The sequence below is a fragment of the Cyclopterus lumpus genome, chromosome 22 (genome assembly GCF_009769545.1).
Source record: "Cyclopterus lumpus isolate fCycLum1 chromosome 22, fCycLum1.pri, whole genome shotgun sequence".
Classification (NCBI taxonomy): Eukaryota; Metazoa; Chordata; class Actinopteri; order Perciformes; family Cyclopteridae; genus Cyclopterus; species Cyclopterus lumpus.
The window spans coordinates 16,285,379-16,305,766 of NC_046987.1; the positions used below are offsets into that span (position 1 = coordinate 16,285,379).

Consider the following 20,388-nt stretch of genomic DNA (forward strand, 5'->3'; position numbering starts at 1 on the left):
TGACACTTTAACGAACGTAGGGATTTTATTGTCCAATCCTAGTGTAGAAACAAGGCGGAACTTAGCGTTACCAAGGCACGTCTTGAGTCAAGTATAAAGGGAATAACATGGTGTCCCAGTGGCTGTTTATGTTTACTTAAAGAACAGATTTGAAAGGGCGTTTTGCAAGACACAACGGCATTTTCTTTTGTACTTCCACTGTTTTTTTTGCACTTTAACTTTTTTATGTTAAGATTTACAAGAACAGTGGCATGTAAATCTCATACTTCACTAATGTGCCAGTCTTACAAATGGAAAGGGGGCTTCACTTTGGAAACGTGAGCATTTCCCTGGTGCTCCTGCTGTTGCTGAAAGCGCTCACTGGATTCGGGACCACGCAGGCTCATTGCTCAGCTATCGGGAGGGAGCCGCAGTCCGTCGCCCGGGGTTCAGGTTCGACCTCGGAGGAAGATGGTACAAGAGTCATGGAGCGGGGCTTGGAGAACGTCGGCTCCCCGGTCATTGTAGCTGACGTTACGGTGGAGGATGACGAGAACGGGTCGGCGGGGGAGGCCGACGAATCATTCGGGGAAAGTAACGGAAATGTCCAACCGACAAGGTAACAACATTCATTTTTTTATTTATATGTTGTATTAGTAAGTGTAACTGTGAGTAATACTGTTTAACGAACTAAATGTGGACACATCTCATCATGACAAACAAAATGGAAAATATGAAAACTCACTATTTTTCTTTAACCAGCTAGGTTAGCTAGCTAAAACAATCGCATTTGAGCTGTTAAGCAAGCTAACTGACAGTCTCGCGCGTTGACACATGTTAAGTATTCCTCCGCCTCGGCACTGCACTTACAACTTGTTGTGGTTGCGTTTGTGTCTCTCTCGCCCCCCAACGACTCCTACGTTTTATGGCGTGTTATCCCAGCCCCCCGTATTTTTGGGATACATTCTCATGACAGAAATCATAAGAGTTGCCATCGAATAAAACATTAGACAAAAACACCGTTCACGAGGGAGTGCGACTTCGTGTCGGATGATGTTTCGAGTAAAGTTCGGAGGGAAAAATCGCGTGAAAAAGCGATAGTCGGTCAACTGGAACTAGCTAATTCCGAGGAATGAAACGTGGTTGTTTTGTGTACACGTCACCGTGTGTTGTTCAAAGTCAGTCTTTTTAGGAATTACATAATATGCGTGTCCCTGCGCGCTGACGGCTGCCTGTATCGGTAGCCACCAAAGTTTGACGAAAATGAGATGTATTGAACCGACTCGTCTGGGTTGTGATTCCGTTCTCGCTGGAACTCGTGTCGATACCGTGCGTGCACGTTAAACCGGAAATGCAAGCAACGCTGTCATCTAACTGTCCCCGAATGTCTCTGCGCTCTGCGGCCGGTTGAGTCCAACACACGTTTTGAAAAGTTCAAACTCGCAGTTGATCAGATTTGTATCTCTCCCCCGCGCTCACGGGTCAGTTCGCACCGTTGAGTTAATTTAGCCTTTTCCGTTTGTTATCATCCCGATATCCCTTCACGTGAAGGGGACGTCCTCAATCACTTGGCAACAGAGACGGAGTCCACTCAGAATCCACCGCTTATCTCCTGCTGTCAGCAGATAGGCTGCGTCTTAGATGAGAACAAGTAAAGTAAGTAATTTTCTTTTACCAGAAAAAGGGAAATTAAAATGTGTGACTTTTTAAAGTACGTGACAAAGTGGTTCTGCAGAATAAAGAATACATATATCTTAAATGGTTTTAACTTTCACATGGTGAGATTCTGTCTTGTTATTGAACAAAGTAGAAATTGCCAAGTGGAGAAGCTTAAGATTGATGGCATCATCCTACTTGGAGAATGTGTCTTGGACTTTGACCTAAATCAGTTGTTATGAATGGAAAAAGCATGGGATGGTTTCCCCACCACTCGGGTGCCAAGAACACAAATCCAACATGACAAGTGGCATGTTCATATGTAATGTCTGTTATGCAAAGGCATGCCGCTCAGCTGAGGGGGAGAACAAAAAACAGGATCCTGTCAGTCAAAAGTTTACGGCTTCACACAGATTACAGGTTTACCAAACCCCCGTCAGACCTGCTGCTGCTGCTGCCGCCCAAAGAGAGATGCAGTACTTAGGTGCAGTGGGTAGGGCAATTGATTGAGTCTTCCCTGGTAAACAGCAGGTTTTGACGCCCACCTTAGATGTTTGGTGCAGTGTGTTCTTCATGATGTTCCTTCTCTTGCCATGTTTTTTTCTTTTTTGTACCAGGATCATTACAGACACTTTTGACTGATCCAGCTTCTAGATTTGTTCTTAGTCCATTGCATGTTCTTCATCGAAGCACATCAGGTCATCCACTAAATTATTCTCTGTGTAGTTCTATACATGTGCTGCCTCGGTCACCTTTTTTTTGTTGAAGTTTCTCCTTGCGGTTTCTTACCTTTTTTAATACTAAAAAATAAAAAAGGCAGCGTGATTTCCCCATTTGCAGTCAGTTTGATCTTGCACCTCACAGAAAAGCTTCCTGACAACCCCCAAAGCCTTAGTTCTTGTTATTTGGGATGCCGCACAAACCCAGCATTGTCACAACAGGGAGCTACTGAGCACACCGAGCAGCCGGCCCCACGGAGCTCAAGTCAAGACGAATAGGTGTAATTAGTTGTCGTGTGTGTTATCTTGGAAAAAAACCAGATGTTTACAAGAATACAGTCTTTGTGTATGCCGCTGCACCGTTCACGCCCAGTGCACCACCGCACAAACCTATCAGGGTATATCAAAACGTCTCTGAGAGGGCAACGCAAGGACTCCTGCCCTCTAGTCCAGTATCAAGATGAAATGGAAAGGTAACTGGCAGAGCAGTTTGCTCTTGCGCTGCAGGAAAACTCCTGAGCGTTCCTCCTCCTGCTGCTGCTGCTGCTGGTGGTCACACCCTGCCGTTGGCTCTCTGTGCCTATACGTCGATCCCCAAACGGCAAACCCACCTGAGTCTCTCACTTTCTGTTGGTTTAGGCAGTGTTTTTTGTTTTGTCACAGGCTGCATCACCCGCTTTGTCTTTTCCTTCTCTTGCGATCATCACGGTAACAAACAGTAAACACTGATGTATGTAGAAGATAAACAATTTACAAAGTAGATAAACAATTTACAAAGTAGATAAACAATTTACAAAGTAGCTCGGGAGGCAGATACAGGAAGACCGAACAGGTGAATTATTCATTCAACAGCCTGTCTGTAAAACAACAACATATGTTAAAGATGACAGATTTTGCTGAGATGATAATAATGACCTCATAATAAAATAATGCTCATAATAATGAAGGTTTTTCTTTTCAACCCGTGTCAAAACACATTGAGACCTCCGATCACATCCTGTATGTCTCTCCGTCTGGATGTCTTTGTTGAAGTCTCTCTCCCTTGCATTTATTATTTGTCTCTTGCTCTCATATTTACCCTCTCTCCCTCTCGCTCTCTCTCATCTCACACTTGCTCCTTTTCCTCTCCTTACCTTCACACATGCATGTTGCCTTTTTAATGTGACCCCTTGAGTATATACTCTATACTCCACACTCTGTTTCCATCCATCTGTCAGGAGAATTGCCGTTGAACCTTTACAAAAATGCCACAAGAAATAAAACATGATTTAGGGGTGTTTCACTTCAAATGGGCTAATTGTTTTTTTTTAAGACTTCCAAAATATCAGAAAACACTTGGACTTGGACTTGAGAGAAAAAACCCAGCTATGACATTAGTGTAAAACACTAAAATTCAACACTTTTTGGGAGGTAATCGTTTTTTTTTAATGTCCAGCATTAATTAGGTCAGCCTTTTGAAAATGTATCGTCATTTGCTTCTGTGACCTTTTTAAGTCTTTTACCTGCAGCTGCTGCTGTTTTCCTAGTCAAACAGACGAGGTCCTGTGGTGATAATAAGAACGTTAACACACCCTCGATCAACTTTACAGTCACTATTTCAAATCAAAAGAACAAGAGTTATGACCTTGTCCATGACACAAAAGCCCAACATATCAACCTATTCCACCCCGGAAGGGTCACTGTGTTGATCATAACTCTCTCCGCCTGGATCTCTTTGTGTTTTGGAGAGCCTCCAATAAAACGTCCTTTTAATTTCTTCCAAATAAGATTTTGGAGTGAAGCACTTTGAACACAGACTCGTGAAAACATTTTGTGCGGACGGCCTGCGTTTAGATGAAAACAATTTTTAAGTTTTTGTCAGTTGGAGTTGTTTGTTTAGTTTTTTTTTTTTTCATCCTTGTTCCCCCCTCTGCTCCTGTATCCTGTAATCTATAAATATTCTAGATGTTCGCTTTGATCCGGCGTTCAGTTTGTGACAAAAAGCTGTGTCGGCTGACGGCTGTCACCTGAATTTCTAACGCCGCCATCTATACGTTACAACCTCTGCTCTGGAGACTTTGTGTTTACATCTGTCTCGGTGCATGTACAGTATATATATGTATGTATGCATGTGTGTGTGTGTGTGTGTGTGTGTGTGTGTGTGCGCATACATGTTTGAAAGCTTTTGTGTGAGTGGATGTGAATCATACATGTGACGGCGCTGCCAGGTTTGATGCCTCCGCCAGCGAGCGCTCCATCGAGGGGCCTCCAGCACCTTAGAGAGCACTCCGAGGTGAGAGGAGCGAGAGGACAGCAGCTTTGTTTGAACCTGCTACCCCCACTGCCAAGCAGCCCCCCCCCGCCCTCTGTCCTCCCCTCCACCCGCACCCCACACCCCCCTCAGGGCCCTGTAGCGGCAACAGCTCTTCTGGGCCGCCGTGCATGCCGGCTGGATCCCACCAGCCTACTGCTTAGCAACAGCCAATCCGCCGAGCCGGGTGACTTGTCGGCCAATTGCGTCTGAGAGACGGGCTAGTGCTCTGAATTTGAGTTGGCCACATGGGTCTATCTATAGTTAGGTAAAGGGAGGGAAATATATATATTTTTTCTTTTGGGGGGAAGAGGGGTTCATTTCCTTTTTTAGTTTTTTTTTTTCTAACTTTATTTAGTAGTCCACTTTATGTAACATTGTGGGTTTTATAAATAGAAACTGTCCCCAAAATAACAGTTCAAGATGAAAATGATTGAACTCCCTCTGGGAATTTTTAATTGCACACTTTGAGCCTAGTTCTTCTGGTCTGCATGTTTAACTGCAGTTGATACACTCGCTGTCACTTCAAACAAAGCTTATATCATCTCTTTTAACCTATTTCATCCTCATTGTCTTTGCTTTATGTAACCATGTTTTTATCCAGCTCTAGTACCATTTCTTTGTCTTATTCAACTATTTCTCATTGTATTGCTCTCTGTAATAATTCAGTTATTGTTTAGTGTTGCCCAAAATGTCACCTGTGGTCGCTAATGTTGGGATGTGATCATCTTTAGTGTCTTTGTCACCGACTTTCTGACTACCCTTGCAGGTTGTTTCATAACCGTGTGTAGTGACAGAAGTAGTAACCTGTTCTTTATAAATAACAAAACTGGTTTCGTTATCAAGAGGAATGAGTTTATTAGGTCAGTGGCTATTTCGGTAAGTCGGCAGGACCCATCCTGCAGCACTGCAGTATGGGTGGGGCAGAGGCAAAAAGGTGGGATACTCTGAGAGGGAGGGAGGGGTGAAAACAAGGAGTTAGCTGCTGGTTAGCAGGGCCATGCTGCCTTGTTTTCACTCTCGGTGGCTCCTCACTGCTTAGCAACAACGAATCAGATCCTCGGATCAGAGCTGTAGCCCAGCCAATCAGCTGGCAGGAGTGTGGCGCCATAGAGTTTGGATTTTACCACATGTGAGATGATTCGGGTTGGAGAGGGGAGCGCACTTATGCAGGAGGAGAGAGACAGAGCGAGAGAGGGTGATAGCAACGCTTTTTAATGGTGTGTGTGTTTTTATGCGACTTGTGTTTTTTTTTAAACCACACCCTTTGCTCTCTGCTGCGGTGGTCTGCTGCAGTGACCCTGGTGGATGTGAGGTCGTTTTTTAAAGCACACTGCACATCCTCATTCCTCATTAGTATGGCTTCAGCTACTGTGACAAAAAAAGTGATCTTTTTGTATTTGACGGGTTTGGAGGACCGTTATATATATTCCTGTGTCCGTGTGTAAGAGCAGGTGTTACAGGCAGTATGTCATCTTGGATTATTAGGTGCACTTAATTTAAGTCTTAGACATTTTGTCTGGTGTTCACTTATATAAGGCATTGTTAGGAACATGGGAGCATATTCATGTTTGCCAAAGAGGTTCTGGTTTCATGCTGTGTTGTGCAAACTGCCTGCAGGCCCATTTGTCTAATATCCTGAATCACATTATGGGATTACCACAATTGAAACACTAATCTGAAAGATTTGAAAACTTATTTCATATTTGACTTCAGTGGTTCTCTCTGCAACCGGGCCACTCGTGGTGTTTTTCTTTACATATGTGTGATGGAACTTGAGTTATTCTGATGCTGAATGAAACTTAATGTGCACAGTTTAAAGGAATGCCCCCACCCCACCCACTCCCTTTCTGCAGTTGCAGCTGCTGGTGCTGGGTGCGGCCAGCTCAGAGCTGCATCCATAACTTTTCTCCCCACGTGCTCCCCATGCTCTCATATTTTTGTTCTGCTTCTCTGTGGCTGCGTGGTAGCCGAGCTCCACACTCCAGCGTGCATCCAGGCTGCTCGCTGTTGCATGGTTACAGACACGTCTGCCCCGCAATTGGCTCGGAGTCTGGAGAGCTGTCCACCCATTGGCTCGTCGTAGAGGAAAAAAACAGCGCAGCCATTGGCTGCCGGGCAGCTGAGGGGCTGTTGCGATTGGTTTGGCTCGTCGGCTCCCGCTCCTTGGAGACTTGGCCTGTGTAAACATCCTGGTTGCTTCTTTCAATGGAGTGTGTTTACCAGCAGCCCGGTTTCGACAGTGTGTGTGTGTGTGTGCAGACTGAGTGTCTCTGAGGAGCAGAGAGTCTGGTGAAAGGGAGGCTAATTGGCTCCCTGCTCCACCATACGCTTTGTGATTTGAAGAAGCAGTCTGCACTATTATGACACTTTGACAGCATTACAGGCAAGGACGCTAACAACCCTCAGTCAGTTGGCAGCCTCGCCACTCTCCTCCCTTTCTCGCTCTTTTTTTCTCCATTCCAATGTCTTCTTCAGTGTCCTCGTAAACCCGCATCCGTCGCAGTCGGCAGCGGCCCCACAGGCTACGTGTTATGCCTTTTGGTGGCGAGCAGAGCAGCGGTGTCTCGGGGCCCAGGCGTAGAAAATAAATTGCCCCAAGTTCTAAATGATACAGTAGGGCTGTTTGTTTTGTTTGAGTTGTTTTTATTGTTCGGTTTAGTACTATTTTAATAGCTACTACCCCCCCCCCCCCCCTTCCCCCCTCCACTGCTCGTTTTCTCCATTACCATCATGATACCTTAAGTTGTAGAGTTAAGTGCCCCCCCGCCCCCATCCCCATCCCCCTTCTCTTCTCCTTCTTATCCTTTATCTGGAGTACAAAGAGTCCACAAAATCCTTTGATCTCCCTCTCACAATGAGATTCTTCTATCTCCTCCTCACTCTCTTTCCATCTGTAATGTTGAACCCGATGCTCTCGCTGACTTCTTCTCCCTCACTTTCGCATTCACAGCATCACTCGGAGGGGGCGGGGCCAGCCGAGCAAAGGCCGCCAAAAGCTTCCACCCTCTCAGAGAGCCGACTGCTTAGCAACAACCAATCAGCCTAATATTTTTGGCAGGGTCTCACAGCCAATCGAGAGGATGAGAGCGGGCTTTAGCGCTCTGTTCTCATTGGTGGCTGAGAGGAAAAACAATGTTTTTCTCAGAGCTCTACACTTCAGTGCGAGTGGCGAGGCTGATAATGCTTCGAGCAGATTTGGGGAGATAATCTTGGCTTTGATGAGGCTGAAAGACACATGGCTCATTATTGTTAAGTGATCCTATTTGCATTTTTATGCAAACTTCTAGATCCAAAACAAGTAGCCGGTCCAGAGCAGTGAAGTGTAACTCCCTGTGAATGTGTCAGTCTCTGCAGCGAAACGTAAGAGAAAGCTTCCTGAAATTGATTTGCCCGCTCTGAAACAATCTATTTCTTAGTTGTCCTCGGGCTGAAACATTCTTGAAAACCCTCTTTCCCCTTCAAGACGGAAGAGTGTTCGATAGCTCGGATCAATAAGGGATTATAGCTAGTCCGTATCAATTCACCTGCTCAGCCTAAATGATGTATCGCACAGCTGGTGTAAATACTTACTTAACAACTCTCACAGTGCACATAAACAAAGATAAAGGATGGTGTCCACGTTTTTATTTTTGTCTAAGATGTGGAAGTGTAACAGCGTGTCTTCCCTCAGCAACTGCTGTTTAGGTGCCCTCAAGGGAAGCGGTTAAAAAAAAAAAAAAACATATGCCCCAGTGGCCAACAGAGGGAAGCTGGTTGGATCCCAGCTGGGTGGATGTGAAGCAGTGGGCGCTCAGTGTGTGTGTGCGTGTGTATGTGTGTTTTTAAATAAAGCTAAAAGCCCCATTGACAGCATCTCCTCAAGACAGATACAAATCAATAGTCAGGAGGTGGCCCCCGCCAGAGCCCAGGACATGATTGACAAGCAATGCGGCAGAACCCTTAAGAGTTGGGCGAAGGGTGGGGCTGGATGTCTCAAACCATTCAACTCACTTGGAATGTTTTGTTTTTTTTCAGCTTGGAGAACCTTTAACAAATATTGCTGTGTGGGCACATGAAACGGAAAACAACTTGAAGCATTCATAGTACTGATGAAGAAAACCCCCTCTTCAAGTAACAGTAACTTAAACAATCGTCTCTCGGGGTAAAGCGCACTGGTGCGGTGAGATATCCATAGGCCATACATCATCTAAGGGGAAACTCTTTTTCATCCACTGCGTCTTATTCTCCCCCCTCCATCTTATTTTTAGCTTCTCACTGTGTCTCTGCCAACAATTCCTCTGAATGAAATATGAGGCGCACACTTCTGCTTTATTTTGTAATAACAGAATTCAGTATGAAAATATCTTTTGAGCAATCAATGTAATTTTTGGCAATGAACTTCTTCTTTTTTGTCATATCAAACATGTCATCCACGTTGTGCGTACTCGCAACAAAGACCTGTGAAAGTGATTTTAAATACAAGGTTTTGTTGTTTCCGTCACAGCACTGATGTGGTTGTTCTCTGAGCATGTCATTGTGGGGCCGCCAAGCCAATATTTGCAAACACAAATGTCCTGCTTGAAGAGCCCAGAAGAGAGCCAAGACTTAATCAGAAAGGCCACTGAAGGAATCCACGGACTCTGACTAAAAGACGGTCTTCGCTGACGCATAAAACATTTCTTTGCGGTTTTCCATGTAAGTTAGACTAATTTTATGGCAGTAATAACCGTTTTAAGCCAGAGAAAATCCCCCTGTGTGCTATTAACAGTCGCTGTTACCATCTGTCTCAGAGCGTCATCCGTGTGATCTTTCTGTACCTGAGGTGCACCAAAGGTCCACTGGTTTTAAAAAGCAAATAATTGAGCCAGCATCGCTTTGTCGTTTTGATTTCGAGACTAATCAAAATTCAGTCCCACAGGGTTTAAGTGGGCTTTGCTCTGTGGGACTACATCCCTTTTTAGGCTCGGACAGTTCACGTTGAAAACTGAGCAAATGGAAATATAGCATGATGTGCTGTGGTTGAGGATGGCTTTATTAATCTAGTTCAGCCATCTATTATTCTTCACAAATTTTACTCACCTCCAGCTCCATCAGCAGAGTTTTCAGTCTTCGTAGCCCACGTCTCTTTAGCGTTTCAGCCGTATATGATGCTTTGAATTTCTGCTGTGGTTCACCAACCGCTGAGACTTTCACGCGTTCGTACTGTATGTTTTATGGAAAAAAGTTGCCATGTGTGGGATGCCGGCTGGTCGGGTTTGATAATCCTCAGGTCCCATCTTTAATCAACGTGTCACCCCGACTGGCTGACAGGATGGGGGTTGTCATGGCACAGGTGTGCTGTTGGCTGCAGTTGAAGGTCACCCTGCTTGCTAAACGTTGAGGACGAGAAGAGGAAAGACAACATCTGCACCACCACTTCACAATTCTTAGCCCCTTCTTGTCTTGCCTTTTGATTGCACTAAAATACACCCTCAGTGAGACAACAGGGCAGAAATATGTGTCCACCGATACTTATGGGGTGTGCTGAAGTCTCTGCATTCTTTCCCCAGGTCTCTTGTGATCATCAGTACCCTGGACGGGCGGATCTCTGCTCTGGACCCTCACAACCAGGGCAGGAAGCAGTGGGACCTCGATGTCGCATCAGGGTGCCTTGTGTCGTCCAGCCTCAGCAAACCTGAGGTAGACCAACCTTTTGTGTTATGTGAATGTCAAAGCAATAAAGATCTAGATGTATTGCCCCTTTTTTTCCCACCATAACAAATAAGTTAATTTGTATCCATAGTCGGTGTGTATCTTGGAGAAGCAGACAGGTATACGGGCACAGTAGTGAAGCAATGTACTGACTATGGATAAATACCTCCTACAACCCCAGAGACAGGTTGAACAGACACCGTCCAGCTGATTAAGACATACCGGAAGATGAAAAAGACAATTTCCACAGTCTTGACATTGTCAGTGTGAGGTTATGGTTGCAGTCTATGCCTCAAAACAAATACTGTGCCTCCTGGCTGTCTTTATGTAGACAGTAACACCAACAATTGAACTCAGTGCACTTTGAACAGTCAGCCAAGGGTTGCTGTTGCTTACATTCATCTCATGTACACACATACATAGCAGATATACTGTACATACGCCCACATAAATCTGAGAAGTGGTTTGCCTGGAGGATTAGCCTCTTTGTTGACTGTGGTGGTTTACACATACAAGCACAGCAAGACCCTCGTCTGCACATGTACAGAAGCTTAAACCGCCCACACCGACATGCTGAAAGTGAAGTGTAGCCCAGAGCGCTGCTCTCTGAGATGCATACTAGAGACGTGCTCGTGGTTCACTTTGATGTGGACTCGCTCTGTGTGAGAGTTTCGCCTCAGGGAAAAAGCCTTGGATACTAACAAGTGTCTGGGTGGCGGCTGAGATCAGTTTAATGTTGGTCCGCTCGTGCTTGTACGGCATGTTTGTGTGTAATGAACTCTGTGGCTCTGTCGTATAAGTACGCTTCTGCTTCATTAGTCTACAATAACAAAGCGATCTAGAACCAGTTCATGACATTTAACACCTTTTGACATGTGGGCCTTTTTGATTATTTGGAATCAGTCCGCGGTGGTTAACGCAGAATAACCAACCCAGACGGTTTGATTCCCAGGTCACCTCTGGGATGTACAAATGAAATTAAAGATGAATGATCAAAAGAAAACAGTGTATGAAATGAAAGAACAAAATATTCTGTTTCAGAATCGACAACAATATAAATATATCAACTTCAGGGTTTCTCCCTATAGAGTGATATAATATCCAATGTCAATGTTTACATTGAAAGCTTATTTTGAGGGTTTTTGAACCTTTTGAATCTGTCGTAATATTTTATGACGTCATTCCCCTGAAAAACAAATTGTGGATATATAAATAGATCCCAGGATGACTGGTTGTGCTTTAGGAGGGGACTCTATAACAAACTATAAATGTAATTTATGGTGCTGCTACTTGCCTCGTTAATACAGGTGTGAGCCTCCCTTTATGTTCGGCAAGTAGGAGAGGAACCACGGATTGAAGCAGTATATCCCGTTAGATAAAACATGTTGTACATTTTGGGAATGGATTTATTTTTACTTTTGGACTGGAGTCTGGAGCCAATAATATTAGTGTAGCCTATAACTGCATAAATACTAGGTTCAAACAGAATAAATAGACATTAAACATTATGAAATCAGAATTTAAATGTCAACTTTAAGAATGAGCTTTGAACTATTCCGTACAGCCCTAGAAGAATCTTATTCGAGTGTTGAAAAACCTCCCATACAAGTGGGTGGATCGATTCTCCAGTGTTCTCAAGCCAATCAGCCTGAAAAGTCTGCATATTTGAGATAAGAGAATATACGAATTAATTTTTTTCTGGTGTCCTCTGGGGTTATACTTTTGGAGAACCCCTAAAGGTTCCTCGAAGCACTGAAAGTGTACACATACTGAGAGAGCGCAGTGTAGCTTCTCCACTGGATGCATCAGAAAGTAAGTTTGACCTTGAATAACAAAGTTGCACCCTGTTCCACTGAATTACAAGAGATCACACTCGTTATATGTGAACTGCAGATTTTACTGTCAGTGAAAGGAGAACATGATTCTCTATGATCTGATGAAAGTCTTTCGCTTGTTTTATAATTCACATGAAGAGCTCAAAAATAACATTTTGTTGAGCCGAAAGCTCTGCGTTTTTTCTTAAGTGTTTTTCGCCACAAATGTTTGTTTTCCTATACTGTTAATGTGACTCCCCTCGCCCCCCATCTTAACAATCTCTATGATTTTGACAAAACAGAAGGCGCTTACGTGATTTGATTTTCCTTTTATAAAAACAAACAAGGACTTAATTAAAAGGGAAAGTCAATCAGTATCAGGTCTGTCATGATTTTCTCGGAATGTATGTATTCCCCCAAATAATTTCAAAATGTTATTTTCATTTAAGACCATTTTATGCCACTGATATAACAAAATAGAATATTAATAAGTACACCTTTTCAAAGAGCAATGACGTTTTAATTATGTACAATGTTCAGACATTGGAATGTAAAACATTAAAATATTCAAATTAAAATAAAACAAATAAATTGTAACCACACAACTAGAAACTAGTAGAGCACAGTAACAACGTATTTCTATGTCACAGCTGCTTCAGTCTCTCTGAGGACATTGCATTGTTTACTCGCCTTTCCATGTGTGTTCAGTGTGTGAGACTTCACAGGAAGTGTCAATGAATTCATAGACAGACACACGTGTAACATCCTCCTGTCATCCTCCAGTGTGCTCGTGTTGTGACGAGGATTGTGTCTGTGTCTGTGTGTCTGTGTCTTGGACTTCCTCTGTCGGTGTGTTTTCACCTGTTGGCTTTCATTTGCCTGTCAGCGCTGAACCCGATGACTCGCTGTGACGTCATTTGTTATGAAAGTGTGTGTGTGTGTGTGTGTGTGTGTGTGTGTGTCTGCCTGTGTGTCTGTGTCTTGGACTTCCTCTATCAGTGTGTTTTCACCTGTTGAACCTCTTCACCCGATGAAGTTTAAATCTAGCTTTGCCCTCTCTTCCCTCCATAACCTGGGATGTCTGTGTGTGTGTGTGCGTGCGTGTGTGTGTGTGTGTGTGTGTTGGTGGAGGAGGAGGGGGGCTGCCACAAGCTCCTACCCCATGCCTCTTCAGCACCGAGCAGTGGTTTCATTGGTGCATGCCGGGTCCCTGAGACACCAGTCTGCTCAGTGATTAGAGGCTAGGGGGTGTCTGCTGTCGTGCCATTGGCTGGCCTCCATGCGCCGCGGAGGAAACAGCCAGTCAACTGCTGCAGTGTGTATTTGTGTCGTCTTATTTATTTATTTGTGAAATGAGGGACAGCAGAGCCACAAACAGCATTGTCTGCAGAAAAAGAAGCCATCACTTCAAAAAGCCAGGAGTCGCTCCGGGGTGTTGGGGGGTGGGGGGGTGGGGTGGGGTGGGGGGGGGGGGTTGCATGGAGGGAGTCTGTGCCAACGGGGAGTGAGTCATGCTGGGTGGACATTAAAGGATGAAGAACAGAGTGGGGAGGTGATAAGGGGAGGTGAGGTAATGCCTCAGACCAGAGATGATGTCATCACATAACAGACAACACACACACACACACACCCATACCATCTGCCGGAATGCGTTGTAAATGAATGAACGATGGGAGAATTTCATTGATCCCCGCTACAACGATTACAACGATTGATAGCGGCGCTGTGACGGGCAATAATTCTTCTAGCGTGGCAAAGGAAATTAAAAAAGGGCAAGACTGGCGATATTTTTGGCAGAAAGTCGATCTTTGTGCCGGCCACTTTTAGGGGGGGGTGTTCTGTTTTGCTCAACCAGCATCACTTTATCTCCCCCCCCTTTGTCTGCTGCCTTTTAAGTTGAGCACTAGCCTCGTGGACCAACAGTGGCACACTGGAGACGGGTGCGAGCTGACACTGTTTGACAGGATCACTGGAGCAGCGGCAGCAACACACACAAACACACACACACCACCATCCGACTCCCCCACCCCTAACAACTCCCGGAGTAGGGTGACATGATTGCAGACAATCATCAAGTGTTCCAGCTCATTGGCTCATTTTTGGATGAATGCCCCTGTTAAAAAAAAAAAAAAAAAAAAAAAAGTGAATATAATAAATCGTTTTAAAGCCCCCCTAATAGAGATGAGGCAATACAGTGCACATACAGTATAGTAGCCCAAACACACTGCAGATGTAACCTCATGCTCACTGCAGCCAACAGATTGTTGCCTTCAAAATAACTGAATGATTGGTGGCCGATCTATTTGTGAGAATAGCATCCACACATTCAAAAACGAGAAGAGGGTTGTAGACTTGAATGGGAGTTATAGCTCATAAAACATTAATAGGCATTGGAAATTCATAGCAAAAGAGACACAAGGATAGAGAAAAAGCATTTGTGCTGAGCAGGCAGCTTCTTTTTTTTTTTGATCACTGAGAATGTTTTCTTTAAGTGGCTTTCTTAAATCCTTTGTTTAGCTGTTCTTCAAAAGTAGAAAACATATTAAATCCAAGCAAAAATATGAAACCTACAACAAGACTGTTTAAAAACAAAACAAAAACATGGGTAAAGCAAACCATTAATTATACACAACTCATCAAAGAATACCTTTTAATTTGCTTTGATGTTTGTTTTTTGTTTTTCATTAAATCAAGAACTTAATCTTTTCCTCAAACCTTGTTTCTTTCTGTAAAACTAAGCAGCTGCAAATTTTGAATAATTACAAATTTACATTTTAATGAAATACATTTTTTAAAGATACATGAGTAAATGTACCCACCAGTGAGAAATAATAATAACATCTGCAGGTCTGATGCCCTAAAGTCATAACATTTGTGACACTGAGCTGGATTTTTGGAATTTCCCTATATCAAAACCACACTTAGATAAACTTGAATTCAGTTGGGATGAAGAAATGTTGTCATAATTGGATGAATATAAATCTGTGTGTCTCTGTGTCTCTCTGTGTCTGTGTGTGTCTCTGTGTCTCTCTGTGTGTGTCTCTGTGTCTCTCTGTGTCTGTGTCTCTGTGTCTGTCTGTGTCTCTGTGTCTCTCTGTGTCTGTGTCTGTCTTTAATTATTGCTTTCAAGGCTGTGTTGACTGATGATAACAATGAAGGTCATAAGGGCTCAATAATAAGGATTGTCAGCTTGGGCTTGTAAATCTAGCAAAAGTTTACATATGACAAATTAACTTTAGTCTTTGTTGGTATTTCATGACCACTTTACTCTGGGCAAGTCGATTTATGGCCCACTTGCCAATAAAGCGTCAACATTGAACTCTGACTTAATCCACAGAACAAAGCTGGGAGAGGGGGTTTGAATACTTTGGCCTGCTGGCCGCCACTCAGAAATCTCTATTGTTCACGTCACTTTTGACAACTTCTTTGCTGATGTGAGAGTTTTGCAGGCCACGCGATAGATCGGTAGACGAGCAGCAGTGAGACACGATTCTGGGGGCTGGCAGACTTTGCTGGCTCAGAGACATGGATTAAGGCAGGGTGACTCATCCCCCTCAGCCATACCAACATGGTGTGATGTGATGGTCAGATTGCTAACCCCTCCTCCTTTCACTTGCTAAATTTATCCTCACCTTGTCTCCAAACCACCTCCCCTCCTCCCCTTAAACAGATGACATCACCTCCGCTCTCGAGTAAATCATTCTGACACTTTTCTCCCTCTTGGCATGTTTTTAATCCACCCACAAAGCCGCTACACAGACTTATTTTTAAAGAGACTACTGTGACTTGTAAAACAACGGTTTGACACCAGCAGCCCCTGACTTGTCCATCCCTCTTAGAAGTGTCCTTTGTCAGGATAAGGAATCTCTAATTGGTCCAAACACTGCTGTTGAAAAATTGTGAGTCACAACTTGGACGTCCAGATTCTTGATGACTGACTTTGTATAATAATGACAGAAGTGACGAAAAACAATTGTCCCAATACCCTCTGACGAGCTAAAGCTGTGGAGGTTAAATCAGGATTAGGGCTCAGGTTTTTGCAATGATGTCATCCTCGCTGGCCCCCTCCAGTGAGCACCTAATAGCACACACACAGGAACACACACACACACGTTCTCCACGGTTGCACGCTTTTAGAAAAATCCAGGTTAATTACTTAGGCTCTTAATTGTGTAATGGTCCCACCAAGCCGGTGGATCGAGTCCAAGGGTGCGGAGGCCAAGAATCTGTAGTCATGTGAGCAGATGTGTGTCGGCCAGTGTTTTTGGGTTTGAACGATTGTCTGTCGGATCTGTGAAAAAGAATTGTAGAAACTGTAGAAGATATTCCATACATTTAAAAAAAAAAAAAAAAAACATTCTCACCAAAACATCTGATCTGAGCACAAGGTAACGTAACATTAAGGGGCCCAGCCCAAACATCGTCTCACAAGACGTAAAGACACAATAACATTTGCAAAGACGTTAGCAATCCGATATCAATTTACAGAAAAGGAGTTTGTGTGGCAATTAATCTTGACAAATTAAATATCAGAAGACACAATTTGATATCGCTGTTTATGTAGCAGACCTCAGACGATTTCATAACAATAGGTTGTACACTTTTTAAGTGGAAGCTTTGCCTCTTCAAATTAATAAAGATTAAGTCATGTTATATTTCTGTAACTAATCCACCAAAATGTCAGAATTAGTTGGGACCAATCCACGGAGGATCCCCGGGTTCGGCCTCTTCCTGCGCATACGTTTTTGTTTTGGAACAACCAAGATGGTAAATCTTACAACTTCCGTTGTACAGGAGTTTTTTGTGTTAAACAAGAAAATACCAAATCCCTTCCCTCTTTCTTCTGTTGGGATATGTGCTTTTCCAACTCCTTAGCATCAATTCGTTTTTGACACGTCGTCGCTCGACCTCGACGGCTTTCAAACCAACCTGTCTGTTCCTGCAGGTGTTTGGCAATAAGATGGTCATCCCTTCACTGGACGGTGCCTTGTTCCAGTGGAACCGGGACAGGGAGAGTATGGAGGCCGTGCCTTTCAGTGTGGAGTCCCTGCTAGATTCGTCTTACCGGATCGGGGAGGACACTGTCCTGGTTGGGGGCAAATCTCTTACGACCTATGGCCTGGGGGCCTACAGTGGCAAGGTCAGTGAAATCAGTTGAGGTAAATCTTGTATTACATTTTGAATTAGATGAGATTATTTTTGAATTTTTTCTCTTTTTTTACCAAGAGAGTGAGTTAAAGAAACCGTAATTTGTCTGAAAGCGGTCCAGCTTGTTCTCACCACATTAAAACATTAGAATAACCCTCCAATTTCTTTTTTTTTTTGCCTCAGCTTCGGTACATCTGCTCCGCGGTGGGCTGCAGTCGCTGGGGGGATGAGGAGATGGAGGCCGAAGACGTGCTCCTGCTGCAGAGGACTCAGAAGACTGTGCGAGCCATCAGGCCGCGGTCGGGGATGGAGAAGTGAGTTTTGTTCTATCAACCTTGTCGTTGTCGGTCAGTCACTTTGAAACATAGGACAGCCACTAGCGTGTGTGGTGTTCCAGGATGAGAGACACTCGATTGACTTTCCATTGGTGCTTTTAAATAAAGTTGGTTAACCTTTTAGCCACGAGGAGTTAACATTATCATGTCTTCTTTTTTTACCTGTTGGCTTTATCTACTTCTTGTCATAATCTTATCTATTCTTTTTTATCAATATTCTACCATCTGCCTCTCAGCATGCCCATGTTAGATACATATATACACATTGTTTACATTCATGAATGATTTATTTATTAAACAAAAAAAATGATAATCAATAATTATCATTCATAAATCTTTCATTTGACCCCCCTGATTGTGATCGGTCGCTACGGTTTTTTCCAAGTGTGTTTTATCGCTCTTGATTCCAGGTGGAACTTCAGTGTTGGGAACTTTGAGCTGAAGCTCCTTCCCGAGACGCAGTCCGGCATGAACTTCCTGGAGGGAGAGGTGGCGACCGGCGACGCCTGGAGGGAGAGCCAGCGGGTCATCGTCGACGAACCAAAAGAGGGCGGACAGACGGAGAACCGGCAAAAGCAGAACCTGGAACTAGTCATCAAAGTGTCTGTTCCCGATTGGAAGGTCATGGCCTTCAGTACAGCGCCAGACGGACAGCTGGTCTGGGAACGTCAGGTAGAGAGACGTGATGAACTGCAATTTAGTGGCATTTAAACTGAGCGTGTTTGCAGCGGTTTATTTTCTTGAATTAAGTTGAGTTTTTTGTTTAAGTGTGTGCTCATTCTGCATCGCCTGTGTTGTGTAGTTCTGCACACCCATTGCTTCGGCTTGGCTGGTGGGCGGGGGCAAAGTCACACCCATCGCCCTGTTCGACGACAACGCCTACAGCAACCAGTCGGAAACCGATGAGGACGACGACGACAATGATTCTGAGAAGGCCAGAGGAGCAGAACAGTCCAGTGTTTACCTTGGTAAATAAACACAGACGCTCACGCTTTGTGCTTGTGCTCATTCATAATGTGAAGTTGCGGTTATTTACAATTTCTGTACTCAGTAGATATTCTCTAGCGTTGCATATTTTCTCCCAGTGAATCAAGTACATGTCTTTATACTTGGTTCCATCAGGAATGTACCAGGGACAGCTCTACCTCCAGTCCTCAGTGAGGATCAGCGAAAAGTTCCCTCCCAAAGCTATTGGATCGGTCAAGGACATAATTCCACTCCCCACAGTCAAGTGGAAGCCTCTAGTCCGTAAGTCTACACCTCCTTTGTCTAATCAGCCAACCATGGCTTCATTAGTATTGCTTTAAACACAAAGTGATTATGTGTCTTGTTTTCAAGAAATATTATAATTAATTAGCAGCCTTTTGGGCCTGTTCTCTGTTGCTCAGAGCTTTGTTTTTATTCCCATTCATGTGTGTTTTATCTTGCGTTTGTTATTCCGACTCTTTTGATCCCCCCCCTTCTACCGAGATCAAAGAACATATTCATCTTGTCCTTGGCACAGATTCCCCATCTCGGACACCAGCCCTGGTCGGCTCTGATGAATTTGACAAGTGTCTGAATAATGACAAGTTCTCCCATGAAGAATACAGCAACGGAGCCCTGTCCATCCTTCAGTATCCATATGGTGAGGCCCTGACACTGAACACTGAGGCTGTAAAGGAACACAGTCAAATCTTGTGTACAAATAAATGTGAATTGCCTGAGACAGACAAAAACGGACCATAAACCCCACTATTCGTGTTCTGCTTTTTCTTCTCCGCAGACAACGGCTACTTCTTCCCCTACAGCAAGCTTTACCGGGAGAAACGCAACAGTGCCGTCAGCCTGATAAAGGGAAACGGGGCGGGGTCTGAGAGTCGCAGGAGGAAGGACCCCGTACTGTTGCTGCCCTGGTGGAAGGAGATCCTCGGCACCATCGTCTTCTGCATCGCCGCCACCACCTACATCGTCCGCAAGTTCTTCCACCCTCCCGCCCCGGTGGCCTATGTGAGGGTAAGACCACAAGAAAAGCCATACTGACAGTGACTGCTGGTGGCTATTCTTGTCATACAGTGTTAATGTGAGATACTGTGCACAGTTACTGAAACAGACTAAAAACAGTTTCCACAAGTGAATCATCTTCATGGTTCTGATCAAGGTTCTGTACGGAGAAATGGCTCCATTTGATTTTGTCTAAATTTACACATTTCCTCAAATTGCCATATCCAGGTTTTAATTTGGATGATAAAACCGGTTCAAATTACGATTCACACTCTATTGTCCAATGGCATATTACGTATATACATGCATATATACAGTACATTGTAGGTTATTATGGAGTAATATGTATTATGGAGGTGAGGGGTAATTTTCAAAATTAAAGTAAAAAACAAATTGCATACTCTCTGAGATTAAAGTTGTGCATTTGTGAGAGAAGAAAAACATTTTCCAACGAACCACATTGCAAGGTTGGCTCAACCTTATCGCTGCCGCTGCTTGTGTATTATGCAGCAGTGGATGACCTCATCAAATTCAGCCGTAAGTTATCACTCTGGATTTTTAGCTCCGAATCACCATATTGTCATTGGCATCTGAACTTTGAAGAGACATGGGCGGGAATTTGGCCGATTCAGAAGAAAGCAACATAGTGAATTGAAAGAGCGATTCACGCTCCATCCTGTTGCACCTCCTTACTAACCTCTGCGTATTTTTTCATTCCCTGTTCACCGGTGGCATCTATGGAGCGATGAAAAAGTAAAGCGATGTGGTTCCCTGACCCAAAAAAGAACACA

General features: G+C 44.0%; 1 protein-coding gene across 1 annotated transcript in view; it reads left to right on the forward strand.

The window, feature by feature from the left end:
• eif2ak3 (eukaryotic translation initiation factor 2-alpha kinase 3) overlaps nt 1-20,388 on the forward strand; it is a 30,253-nt gene continuing 9,865 nt past the window's right edge. The window contains exons 1-9 of the mRNA XM_034563104.1: nt 1-598; nt 10,176-10,305; nt 17,077-17,271; nt 17,463-17,593; nt 18,025-18,286; nt 18,417-18,582; nt 18,737-18,862; nt 19,119-19,241; nt 19,380-19,609. Coding sequence (XP_034418995.1) covers nt 291-598; nt 10,176-10,305; nt 17,077-17,271; nt 17,463-17,593; nt 18,025-18,286; nt 18,417-18,582; nt 18,737-18,862; nt 19,119-19,241; nt 19,380-19,609 — 1,671 coding nt within the window. The 5' untranslated portion in view covers nt 1-290. The remainder of the gene's footprint in view (nt 599-10,175; nt 10,306-17,076; nt 17,272-17,462; nt 17,594-18,024; nt 18,287-18,416; nt 18,583-18,736; nt 18,863-19,118; nt 19,242-19,379; nt 19,610-20,388) is intronic.